The 13,275-nt window shown below is 48.1% G+C and overlaps 1 protein-coding gene across 1 annotated transcript; it reads right to left on the bottom strand.

The window, feature by feature from the left end:
* Nucleotides 1-1,983: 1,983 nt before the first annotated feature.
* Nucleotides 1,984-6,291, bottom strand: NEUROD1 (neuronal differentiation 1). The gene is made up of 2 exons (XM_036422057.2): nt 6,141-6,291; nt 1,984-4,422 (listed from the first exon to the last, which is right to left on the bottom strand). The coding sequence occupies exon 2, from the start codon at nt 4,409-4,411 to the stop codon at nt 3,320-3,322; it is 1,092 nt and encodes a 363-aa protein (XP_036277950.1). The 5' UTR covers nt 4,412-4,422; nt 6,141-6,291; the 3' UTR covers nt 1,984-3,319.
* Between the last annotated feature and the right edge of the window lie 6,984 nt (nt 6,292-13,275).

Here is a 13,275-nt window from a genome sequence, read left to right as displayed (position 1 = left end):
GAGTAAATTTGCAGAATATGTTCCTGACATTGGCACTGGTTCTGTGGCATTTCTCTGATCAGATGGAAGTGCTGTGTGTTATGCAGAGTGCATTCAGTTCATTCATGCATAAACAATATCATTTTCATAAATTAAAACCTTCCCTGCAGAAGGAACATCTGTGCCTGCCTTTGAATAAAAGATGGTGGCATGTGAGTTACTCCTTGACTGACTGAAAGAATCCTTATGTTTTAGAAAAAAGTTAGACAACCAAAAAGGCAGGGGAGGGATGGCTGGGGGCAGGGGCCGGATCAAACCTAACTTGCAGTCTTCATTTTTACTTTATAAACAAACACCCACAAAATAGATTTCTCTACTTGCTGTTTTAAATTATTTCGATTCTTATAATGTCATTCTCTTATTCCTTTTGTTCACTATAGCAACGGTTTCTAGTTGGCATGAAGATGTCTAATTTTAATTACAGGTAAAATCGAGCTGCTGAATAGATCATAGTGTATAGATCTGAATGTTCACTTCATGGTCTCCTAAGCTGGGAGGATGGCACAGTTCAGATATCATACCATTATTGTGTCTCTTAAAGTAAGAGCAGAGAGAGCAATCTTGGATATGGGAAGCAACAGCTTGATTCCAAAACAACTCTGATTCACTTGGAATGAGATACTGCATTTTGAATAAGGTTAGGACTAACTTAAGAGCATTTCTGCCATGTGATGAAGGCTGATGGAAAACAATCTAAAATAATATATCATAAAGTGCACTCAAACGTTTTCTTAATGTTGAAACACTCCTTGCTGCTACTGTCACAGCTTGATGGACCCCCATTGGCAATGTTATTAGTAGGGCTAATTGTTCCTGTCCATTAGATTACTCACATTTTTCTGGAGCAGCTTGCTAAATGAGGTCAGCTTTCTGGAACCCCTAAATCACCAATGAGAAGGAGATTAAAGGAAGAAGCTTGGGAAGGGAGGTAGTCATCCAATGTGGCATCGGAACCAGAGGAGGAACAATGGAGTTACTAATGACAGTAATCAGAGCACCAGGGTAGAGCCAGAGCACAAGTGCCAAAATGTTATTCCCTAGGAATCTTTCCTGTCAGTCAATTCATCCAGAGGAACCAAAATGCCAAACTTTTTTTTTTTTTAGTGGACTTAACAATGGACAGAATCATCTGTAACTTTCTCCAGTGAATTTTGTTTATGAAAGAGCACAATAGTGCCCCAATTACACCTTCCAACAATATAGTACAACAAGTATGTTCTTCAGGAAAAGTAATTCATTACCTTTTTGTCTTGGAAAAAAATCTTGAAATCATCACAAGGTGTTTAAAGAACAATTACAAAATGCCACTTCTTGGGTCCTTTAAATTAATTACATAATTTCTTCCAGGCATTTTCTAAAGGTGTATAACTTTCTTTTGGGGATAGTACTGGTGACTATTAGAGAACATTTCCGCTCAGGAAAATATACAGGTAAGAAAGCACCAAGTAAATGGTAAAGTTTTTAAAAATATTTTTTAATATGTTGGCAAACTAAATAAACTAGGGTACTTGTTTGTATCTTGCTTGTTAGTAATTAACTAATTAACTAAATGCCCCTTTAAAAAATTGAAAACACATAACATAACAATTTAAAAGAATGAAAACCCAAAAACTAAATGTGAAGATGCTTAAAGCAAAGAAAAGCAAAAACAACTATATGTCTCTCCACAGCCTCCTCTCACTCCCCACCCCCCACGGCTTCACATTCCAAATAGTGAAATATCATGGAAATATCACAAATATTACGTAGGTCCTTTCCTTATCTACAAAGATCTGATGACTTCCTAAGCAAGATAACCAGACTGGAAAGTATGCTAAACTTTTATTTTTTTGTTTTATTGTTTAAATATTGCTTAGTACTTTCTTAACTCAGCAAATAAAGCAACTATTCCACTTAGGAATTACTTATACTAAAAATCACTTTGAAAAGAACTGCAGCAATTGCTCAGATTTTTAATACTATTTTATTGCAATTGAATGCATGTCTTCTAATTGTGCATTACACCATAATATACAGGATTACAAACAAGATTACAGTACAGATCGATTGCAGTGGAACCAGTATCACGTCTCAAACAGCACTTAGTCTGGACTGCATTTTACATGCAATAGCTATTGTCTAATGATGAATTAAATGGTTTGAATTTATTTAAGCTATGTACTAACTGACTACAATAGGTATAAATCCCAACATTAACAACCTGATTTGATTTAGGCTCAGATTCATTACATGAATATATGACAAACCACCATTTGTGTGACTATGTATGAAATCATGCATTATATTTCCTAGAAACATCAATAGCTTCGGATTCTCTGTAAAATTGTGGGATGCAAAGGAGTAAAAGACTAAAAAGAAACAGTGCAAATTGTATGTGATAGTCAAGCAGCTTTTGATTTAAAGAAGGGTATGTTGGCATTTGTTTATAATATGTATATAAAAGCTTGTGCAAGCAATGATTTAATATGTTTGATAGGGAATACATCACTTTTTTTTTCATCCTCTTGAGTATTGTGGATCTGGTTTTCATTTTAAAGAGAGGGAAAGACTTTAGAGTGAAATGGATTGCTCAAATTGTGCAATTTCTTTTTAACAATTAGAGAGGAAAGAAGTGCTAAGGCAACACAATAACTTTCTAAGCACTTTTCTGCTGGTTTAAATTAGTTAAATTATTTTGTATAAATTAGATATAATTCTACTTTTCTGATATGTATAAAAATTGATGAAGCTGCATGGTTTTTAAAATAGGAAATCCACATTATAAAAAGTCATTAAAAATTCTGTACAAAATCACAACAAAATAATTCAGCATGGGAAAGGTAACAAGTAGGAAAATGCTGGTTGAAAAATATATATTTATATATATATTAATTGGCCCACTTACTAGTTTAAAAATTGCATAGATCCTAATTATTGCTTGTGATTTTTGTTATCCCGATCAGATAATTAACATGATCTGAACTACAGCTACACCAAATTTGTGGTGCATTATTATTATTATTTACTTTACTGTACTACTTTTTTTTTTTTAATAGAAGAGCTATAGAAAATAATACATAAGGTGAACAGGAACTTTGATCCCCTGTTTCTCCCAAAGGCAGTAACGACAATAAATACATATATCACTTGGAGCTTGGAGTATTTGCACTTTGCAGCAGGAGTGCCCAAAGGGCTGCCTTTTTGTAAACACGACAACAGACAACAGTCACTGTCAGCACAGTGGGTTCGTATTCGGGAGGGGTGGTGAAGCTGACGCGCCTCTCTCTCTCTCTCTCTCTCTCTAATCGTGAAAGATGGCATTGAGCTGGGCACTCAAGACTCGCTCGTGATGATGCGAATGGCTATCGAAGGACATGATGTTGTCTATGGGGATCTCGCAGCGAGGGGCGGCGGAGCCCGAGAAGATGGATCCGTGGCTTTGGGCCCCTGCCAGGCTCGCCGCGGGGTAGTGCATGGTGAAGGCGTAATTTTTCTCAAACTCGGCGGACGGTTCGTGTTTGAAGGAGAAGTTGCCGTTGATGCTGAGCGGCGGGCTGAGGGGCCCGTCGAAGGAAGGGCTGGCGCAGTCGGTGAGGGGGCTTTCGAAGAAGGGCTCCAGCGCGGCGCTGTAGGCATGCGGCGGCGGCGGCGGCGGCGGCGGCTTGACGTGGAAGACATGGGAGCTGTCCATGGTGCCGTAGGGCGGGCTGGGCAGGCCCGGCGACTGGTAGGAGTAAGGGTGCACCGGGAAGGAAGCGCTGGCCGCGGGCAGGTGCGGGGGCATCTCCTGGCTCTGCTCCGGCAGAAAAGTCCGGGGGTTGAGCTGCAGGCAGCCCGCCACCAGGTTGGTGGTGGGTTGGGATAAGCCCTTGCAGAGCGTCTGCACGAAGGAGACCAGGTCCGGGCTTTTGCCGGAGCGCAGGATCTCCGACAGAGCCCAGATGTAGTTCTTGGCCAGGCGCAGCGTCTCGATCTTGGAGAGCTTCTGCGTCTTGGAGTAGCAGGGCACCACCTTGCGCAGGTTGTCCAGCGCCGCGTTCAGGCCGTGCATGCGGTTCCGCTCCCGCGCGTTGGCCTTCATGCGCCGCAGCTTGAACCGCTCCAGGCGCGCCTTGGTCATTTTCTTCTTTTTGGGGCCGCGCCTCTTGGGCTTTTGATCGTCGTCCTCCTCTTCCTCTTCCTCCTCCTCTTCCAGGTCCTCGTCCTCCTCCTCCTCCTCCTCTCCCCCGTTCCTCAGCGAGTCCTCTTCCGCGTTCATCGTTTCCAGGTCGTCCTCCTTCTTGTCCGCCTCGTGCTCCTCATCCTGAGAACTGAGACACTCGTCTGTCCAGCTCGGAGGGCCCTGGGGCTGCGGTTCGCCCATCAGCCCGCTCTCGCTGTACGATTTGGTCATGTTTCGGTTTCCTGCATTCAGTAAGGGAGAGGAGAAAAAAACAGAAAGAAAGGGGGGGGGGAGGAGGAAAAAAAACCCGCTACATTCAAAAACTTCATATGCCTTCAGCTCCCTCTTCCTAACCCTGTAAAAATGCATGGGAAATACAACTCATTACCAAATGAATGCCCCTGAGGAAACGTGAAATGCAGTCTTTTATAATGGCATGTGTGTGCCCCGCTGATACATAGGAGACGAGGCAGAGCAGGGGGTGGGGGAGAGAGAGACTACGTGGATATGGACACTCATGGGTGTGTGTTTCCTAGTGACCAACAACTTAAGTCTTTTTATGGCGATAACCTGGCAGGATAATACATGTGAAAACGAGTGTACATTTCCGTGACTTTGTGCTTATCTGCATGAGTTCAAAGTCACAACTACACACACACACACACACACACACACACACACGAAAGAGAGAGAGAGAGAGAGAGAGAGAGAGAGAGAGAGAGAGAGAGAGAGAGAGAGTGTTTTGAACCTCTCAGTGCTGTTCCCATCTCTGCCCTGGCTTCTCAGCACTCAGAGATTAAAGTTGGAGAGCCATTACATAATTTACCAGTGCTGTCAGTGATTTTTAAGAAGATTAGACTACGGGGAGATTGGAGAGCAAATGCATGGCAGACTAAAAGTACTTTCCACCAAATGATTTCACCATCAACAAAACATTGGGAGGTGGGGAGAAATAAAGTGGGCAGGGATCTCCCTTTCCACACTCGCCTTTCTCTCCTGGCCCTCCGCTGAAAATCCGCCTTGTACAAAAGCGCCTGGTTGGGGCTGGGGCTGGGGCTGGGGCTGGGGCGCGGGGAGGGCGCTCTCCCCAGCCTGGGGATCAGGTGCGGGCGGCTCCTGTCTAATAAACAGCCCATTGAAAAGGCTGCCCGCTCTTTATGGGGCCTTTTCGAAGTTCTCCTCAAACCTCTCTTTAAAAGATGGAGTCATTATCATGATCAGCAACCGGCCATGGCCAAGTTAGCGCTTTTAATAAGAGACAGAAAAAGCGTTTATCGTGAGACAACCGAATTTCTGGTTTCTGCAGTGGCTGTGGGGACTCGGCCGCCCCCGGAGCAGTAACAGGTAGTCAGAAGGAGTCCCGCTCCCTTTCTCCACATTTCCCCTCCTCTCAATTAAACTTTCTCTCCACTTGATTTGTTTTCCGGGGTGTGTATGCCCAAGGTACCCATGTCCCTTTCATTCGCCGAAAAAATAACTTGGCACTTCCAGCATGCAGTACATACATGCACACAAAATAAACCTTGGTAATAAGGGCGTATTTTTTTTTTCTTTCTTAGTGGAATAAGTAAGGAAGTCAAGTAGTGCATTGCTTTCAGGACTTTGAAATCACCATTAGCAGATGACCAGAGAGTTATTGGCATTATTAAAAATCCAAGGGTGCTTCTATTCTTCACCTCCTCTTACCCCCGACCCCCAATTAAAAAAAAAATTTTAATCAGAAAGCTTGCAGTAGGTATTTGAAATGTGTGTATAGGTGCCAGCAATCATGGGGAGGAATGCCTGTTTCAACACACACACACACACAGAGAGAGAGAGAGAGAGAGAGAGAGAGAGAGAGAGAGAGAGAGAGAGAGAGAGAGAGAGAGAGAGAGAGAGAGAGAGATACAGAATTTCTAGGGACATTAGATCTTCAGTTACTGCTTTCATTTTCAAGCAAAAACGAAAGGATTGTCATTACCTGTAGTTGTTAGTAGGTCCTGAGCGGTGATGGTCTCATAACCCTGGGGCCTCCGGACGTCGTGCCTTCTGCGCGGGACGAGTTCCTCGTGTCCCCGCCTCGCGGGCGCCCAGGTTATATAGCCGCCGAGGCGGCGATGCTGAGGGCGGGCGGGGCCGGGAGCGGAGCGCCAGCAGGTCCTGGCGCCCAGCCTGCGCATGCGTCGGGGCTGTGCGCTCCTCTCCGCCTCCCCCCCCCCAACCCCCCAACCCCCGCCCCTTCAGCCCTGCACCTCTCAGACCCTCCTCCTCCTCTCGCTCCAGCCTCCCGCAACCCTACCTCCGCCCCTTCTCCATCCTCCCCAGCACGCGCCATATGGTCCCTCCAGTCCGGCCAGGAGCCGGGAAGCACGTGACCTGCCATTTGTATGCCGCGGAGAGCTCCACTCCGGCCCCTTTGTGGCCCAAAGAAAGTGGCCCATCTGTCGCCCGTTAGAGGCTCCGTGGACCAGTTTTTACCCGCAGGAGAGGTTAACCCTTTCGGGCGGCAGAAGGGAGAGCCGCCGCTGGGGAAAGGGGTGGGGTGGGGGGACTTGAGGAGAGGAAGCGGGAAAGCTGACTGGGTTTAGATCCGAGGGGGAAGCCAGCCTCGGGGCGAGGAGTGAGGCGGAGGTGAGGGAGGCGGAGGCACGGAGTCCAGGGAGCGCAGGGCCGTGTCCTGCCTCCTTTCCATCACTGGCACAGGCACTGCCCTCCTGGGCACTCGGACCCCCTGTCCTCTCTGGGGGTGCCCATCTCTCGGCAGATGCTTTTCTCATTGGCGCCCAAGGGTGGCTTCTGCTAATCTCTTCCAGCCCCTTAAGCAAACGTAGGAGCCACACAGAAGGGCTTCCTCTGTCAAAGCAGCTCTGAGACGGCTCCTCCACCCCCCTGAACTGGATCGCCCGCTCCCAGCCCCTCGGAGAGTAACTCTGTACCTGTCATGCTACCCGACCCAGTGAGCCCTGACCTTCCAGTACCCTTGTCCCTGGAGACCCCTCACCAGGTCGGGCCACTCTGGGTCAGAGAGAGCTAGTCCATTTGCAGAGGCCCTGGCTGGCCCCATTGGCCTGGGAGCTCTCTCGCTGGAAAGCTGGGCGGTTTCTCTGAGGTAGATTCTGCTTTTAACCAAGGCCATTGGATTGCTGCCCTCAGCCATCCATCCCTGGGTCCTTGCCACAGGCGGCTCCATCCCCTTAATGCCCACTCTGTAAATAGGTATTTGGTTCAGAGGAGACTTCATGAGGGGAGGAGGCAGAGGGTCTGTGCCAACTGGGACTATCTGACTCTGCTTTAGAGAAAGGCCAGGAGCACAGCCAAAGGCCAGGACTCCTCCACACCCCAAGGACTCTGGCTTGATGTGACCCCCACCTTTAGGGTCATGCGAAGACCACACAGCTTCCCAACTGGTTTGGAAGGACCCATATGTGTGTTTCAATGGAGATTCTTTCATTATTCACTTGTTTCCAGAAAGGCGTGCTAGACCACGATACTTTTTTTTAAGTTGGCCTGAGCCCTTCCCTGTCCACAGCTTCACCTCTAATCCTCAGTTCACCCACCTCTTCCCCCCTCCCAGACCCAGTAGCCCCTTGCAAGGAACGCATGGAACTTGAACTGCTTATTTAAAGGCAACTGCTCTAAAAGCCTCTTGAGTTTGCAAATGGTGTCGGGTGGAGGGCTGGAGCTGGGTGCATCTGGGAGAGGTGTGAGGGGAGGGGAAGAGGGTCCCAAGGAGGTCGCTGGTGTCTGGGAAGTGGAGGTTGCATCTTCCCAGTCTGACACAGATCAGATGGGGGAATAAAGGGTGTGTGACTTGACCCCCTGCCCTAAGCATGAACTGTGCTGAGTTTTCAGAACAGACTGTACGGAGTTTTTACTTTTCTGGACCTCTCATTGGTGGACAAAGAGTGCAGAGGAGGATAAAAGAATTTAACCTGGTCTCAGTGTTTGCTCCTGTATCTTTAGTGATGGGCTAAAACTTGAGGGACAACAGAGTAACAACCTGCAGGACCGGCCCACACTCCGACCTCTGAGGGCAGGTGCGGCAAGTTCCGACCCCGTCCCACCACTCTCTCAGCTGCTGCCCCACCGCCTGGCCCACCTCAGTCCGGGTTGAGGGATTCACGTCCTGGCTCCCATTTCTCGTCTTGGGAAGGGATGAAAGCAGGCTCCAGCTGCCCCCAGACCCACGGGTGGCCTAGGGAGTTAACCCATTCTGCCCCACCCCTCCTCAGAAGAAGAAACTCCCTCTACACGAGAGAAGAGCAGGGAACTCTCAGTGGAGCTGGAAGTAAACCGTGTTTCACCCGCCCCGATCCTAACGCGCAAAGTGCGGGCATTATTATACTCATGCCCTCCCTCTCCTGATAAATTCATCCCTACCCCACTGCCCGTCGGGCCAGGGGATTTGTACAAAGAAAAGGCTACTCCTGGATGTTCCAGAAACCTGGCGACCTGCCTCCAAGCAGGGACTGTCTGTTTACCCCCACCCTCCACCCCCAACCCCCAACCCCCGCGCGTCTGCAGCCGGACCCTGGGGGGGCTGCAGCGGGCTGGTCAGTCCCCGAAGGGAGGCGTCCAGGAGTCCAGATTAGGCCTAAAGGGAGGTGCTTTTTGTTGGGGATTGGGGAGGGGGACCGGGGCCGGAGGTAGTGGAACTCGGGAGAGGACAGCTCGCCGCTGAGCCCTGCCCGGCCACCTTCTTCTCTTCCTTTGAACTTTGTTTGACGGTTGCACACTCCCCCTCCCATCCCCTAATTCTCTCGCTGTCCTCTGCCCCGCCGCCCATTAGCGGCCTCCCCTCTCCAGCCCGGCCCCCCGCCTGGCGCCGCGGGCGGCTGGGCGGCACGCGCACTGCACGCGCGGCCAACAAAGGTGCCTTCACGACTCACTGCCCGCGAGCAAAGCCCGACTCTGCGCCCGGCTCCCCGGGCCGCGGCCCGGTCCGGCCGTTAGAGCGGCAGCCGGAGAGCGGGGGGCGGGGGAGGGGGTTTGAAGAGGCGTGTGGCCTGGTCGGGGGAGGGGGGAGGAGGCGTGTGGCTGGTGGGGGCGCGGAGCGTGTGCCATGGCCTCGCAAGGCCCAGATAAAGAGTAGGGCTTGGCCGGCGTCCCCGGCGGTGACCTGTTTCTCTGGGAAGCAGATGCTTGCCTTTGCAAAGGGAAGTTTGCCTTCGGTGAAAGAAGCGAGTGTGGCCTGGGCTGCCCCAGGGGGGCCCGCTTCCTCTTCCAGCGCCCCCCCCTGGGGGAGGGGGTGCGGGGGCGGGTGTCCTGACCTGGGCCTGTCACTGGAGCGGGAGGTGGCTGAGGGGCGGCGGGAGACACCGAGGCCAATGGGGCTTGGAGCCTAAGGTCCTTCGCAGGCCCCGCAGCTCCCAGGCCGTGGGGAGGCAGGAGGAGGGTGCTGCAGGTGGCGTCCAGATCTAGGCCCTGCGCGCCCTGGTTGCGCCTCCGCCTGCAGCGAGGCCACGGGGAGCCCGGGACAGAGGCCAGAGAGGCCCGGCTTCCCAGGCAGTGGCTGGGGAGAGCCCTGAGCCAAAGAGAAGCTATTAAAATGCCTCGCCGTCGCCCCCAGCGAAAAACCCATCCTCTCCAAACCTCTTGGGCTTGCGGCATCATCTTAATTAATATAATTGATTCATATTGCACCTGCGAGAACAGAAAAAAATTGATTCCAACCCTCAACCCCACAAATCGCTTAGAGCTATTGGATGGAGCCCGATGCGGCTGTGATTTGGGGAGTGATTTAGTACTGCACTTCTCCAACTCCGTCTGCCTGGGCTCCTCCATCTATTATTTATGTCCTCGCAGTCCCGCTGGGGCCCGGTGGCGCCCCTCACGGCACCTCCAGGCCTCCGAGGGATTTGATCTTGGATCGGGTCAGGGATGGAGGGCCTTTCCTTAAACCATCCAGCGCGCCTGTCCACAATGTGAAAACGCAGCTCAGAGCGCTCACTTGATTGCCCATGGCCTCGTGCATAGGATGGGCCGTGTGTGTGACTGAGTGTGCTAAAGTGTGCAAGCGAGTGTGAATTTAAGAGGGACGTATAGGCGTGAGATTGGGTGTGAACGGGAGTGTGCTAGTATATGAGTGTATGAGTGTGTGTGTGTTAATGTGTATGAAATGTATACAGGATTTGTGTGGATGAGTGTGTGGATTATGTGAGTGTGTGGATTGTGTGAGTGTGTGTGAGTGTGCATGAGTGAGTGCATGTGTTCTTGGGAGCTCCTGCTCTCAAGTGAGGAGCCCATACAGAGGACGTGCCCCTATTTTCTCCCGGATTGAAGAACAGTTTGCGGTCCAAATGGGGACCAAAGGGCCAGGTAACTGATAAGCGTCCTTGTGTGTGTGCCAGTCTTTGCCTTAGAAGGCAACAAACACACATCCAGGGTAGCTGGGTGCAGCTGCGGGTATGGAGAGCAGAGGCGCACACCCACAGCACCTGGGCATCCCTGGAACAATGCTGCTGCAGTGAGCTGGGGGAGGAGATCCGCCAAGTTCCTAATGGCCTGAGATGCCAAGGAAGCCAGGTTTAGAGCCCCAGGCAGCATAGGGGAAATGGCTTCTCTAGGAATCAGCACCTTGGACAGCCCCCCCTTCTCTAGCCCAGATATTCGCAGTAGTAAGCTTCAGCGAAGCCACGCCCCTTCCAGCAGCGTTTGCCTTTTCCTGTTTGCCTTCTTCCTCAAAATGACTGAGCACCAAGTGGAACTTTTAATCAGAGAGCTCCGTAAATCTGCAATTAGCCACCTTCATTTTTCAGAATAAGTTTCCTGGAAAGGTAGGTATCCACGTTCAGGGGTGAGGGAAGGGCTTAAACTATAATTTGAGCTAAAAGAAATGATTATAACTTTCAGAGAGAGAATAACTCTTCTAATATTCGCATGTATTTGCCACACAAAAACCATAACGGACTCTTTTTGCTGTGCACAGAAATAATAAAAAGATTTAAACATGTTTTTGATATTGCTTTTGTTTTATGGAACACAGGGTTTTATTGATAAATATTTTTTTCTATCAGCATCATTATATCAACTCTCCAGTTATTACATATTACAAACAACATCTATTAAATCGATGGGGGAAATAAACCAGCTAAAGTTAAATGGCATCATCTACTCAGATTTAGTGAGCCACACAATTAATTTAAATCATACTAGATTTAAAATATTACAGCTTAATACACATGACATACAAAATATAGTGGAAAAAGTCCAATAGGTTTGTGACTCTGAGAAGAACAAGCACCTTTGGTAATTTAAACATCTTGGAAATGTACATGATACACCCTCCCCCATGATTGATCTAATTTTTCAAACTTCATCATTATTGCCCCTGGCATAGCTTGGTGGTTGAGCATTGACCTATGAACCAGGGGGTTGTTGGTTCAATTCCTGATCAGGGCACATGCCTGGGTTGAGGGCTTGATCCCCAGTGGGAGATGTGCAGCTGATCAGTGATTCTCTCTCATCGTTGATGTCTCTGTCTCTCTCTCCCTCTCACTTCCTCTCTCTGAAATGAATAAAAAGATATTTTACAAAGTCACTATTATTAGCAATCAGAATCCTTATTCAATTTTATTTAGACTTTGTTGTAATGAAAAGTATAAATTTTTATTCAAGAATTCATTCAGTTTCATCTTCATTAAATAAAATGTTTTTGTTCCTCTTTAACAAATGCATTTTCACATGAATTAAATATTGATAATTTGACCTTTTGTGTCTTTAATCAAAGGGGGAAAATTCCAAATGTAGATCTTGGAGTTTGGCCCTGGTGGGTCTTTCCGCTTGAATAGACACTGAGATTAAAGGAGTCAAACTTCCTCTTTCACTGCTTTCTCCTTGCACTAATTGCTTATGCAAAAAATGCAGATTTGTATTAATTAGTAACTCCACTGATTAGTTCTGTGGTATTTTCACATAATAAATCATGCTGCAGACATGAATTTTGGCACATCACCCAGTAGTGGCTCAGGCTGCAATACAAATTTTATATTAAAATAAAATTTCTGACTAAATCTACCTTTCCAATGCAGGTACCATGAGCAGCCACCTGCTGAGAGCACCTGCCATGGGAAATTACTTTCACTCGTTGACAAGCCACCTTGGGGGCCCAACCAGGACAGTATGATTAGGTTAGACTACAGTAATAAACAAATAAATAAACACATACAGATATAGCTAAATAACACAAATGTGCTTAAGCTCTGGGTATTTTGCATGCAACAATGTTATAACAGAGGATCTACTTGTAATGGAGAAAATGTTTTAAAACAACTTCCCAGTTTATGGATGAAATACCTCAGTCTATTTTCTTCCTGTGAGATCTTTGCTCCTTTATGAGATGGTCTGATAGTCTGAGACTCATTCATCACATCTGCTCATTGACTTATCCTTTCCTTAGGCAGGCAGGCTAGTTTAAAAAAAGAAAAAGTAGGAGCAGAAAATCATCAGGGGAAGCATATAAATGACAAGAGCCATCTTGATGGAATTGTCCACCCTTTTCATCCTAGTGTATGGTGAGAAACTATGAGGTCAGGCACCATGGTTGCCTGACATAGAACAAAATCTCCTCTCTCCATTAGTAACTACATGAGCTTCTACACACTCCTTTCCCTGTCCTCGAAATCTTTTATTTGATGAGTCAGATTAAAACCCATATTCCAAGATTATAAATTAGACCAAAGCAGCTTTCTGTACCCCCAACCAGGCCCTACTTTTCTTGTCACTGGTGACACCATTCCAAGTCCCCTCAGGTGCCCTCTGTGATCCATGCCTACTACTGAAGCAAAAAGTTCACGAGTTTTGCCAAAACCAGTTTGGCTGAGCCGTCTGCGGACTGGAAGGTCCCAGGTTCGATTCCAGGCAAGGGCATGTACCTTGGTTGTGGGAACATCCCCGGAAGGAGGTGTGCAGGAGGCAGCTGGTCGATGTTTCTCTCTCATCGATGTTTCTAACTCTCTATCCCTCTCTCTTCCTCTTTGCAAAAAAAAAATCAATAAAATATATTTATTTTCAAAAGTTTATGAGTTTTAAGAGGTGAGAAAGAGAGAGAAGGAATGATGAGAGAGGCGGAGATAAAGATGCTTAATCTGTGCCCTACCTGGAGTGCTTGCAAAAGC

Source organism: Pipistrellus kuhlii, unplaced genomic scaffold (genome assembly GCF_014108245.1).
Source record: "Pipistrellus kuhlii isolate mPipKuh1 unplaced genomic scaffold, mPipKuh1.p scaffold_m20_p_7, whole genome shotgun sequence".
Classification (NCBI taxonomy): domain Eukaryota; kingdom Metazoa; phylum Chordata; class Mammalia; order Chiroptera; family Vespertilionidae; genus Pipistrellus; species Pipistrellus kuhlii.
Note: the sequence above shows the minus strand (reverse complement) of the source record. Positions and strands in the feature narration are given on the sequence as shown.

Coding starts and splice junctions, on each gene's coding strand:
- NEUROD1 (XM_036422057.2), bottom strand. CDS start 4,411: ATGACCAAATCGTACAGCGAGAGCGGGCTGATGGGCGAACCGCAGCCC.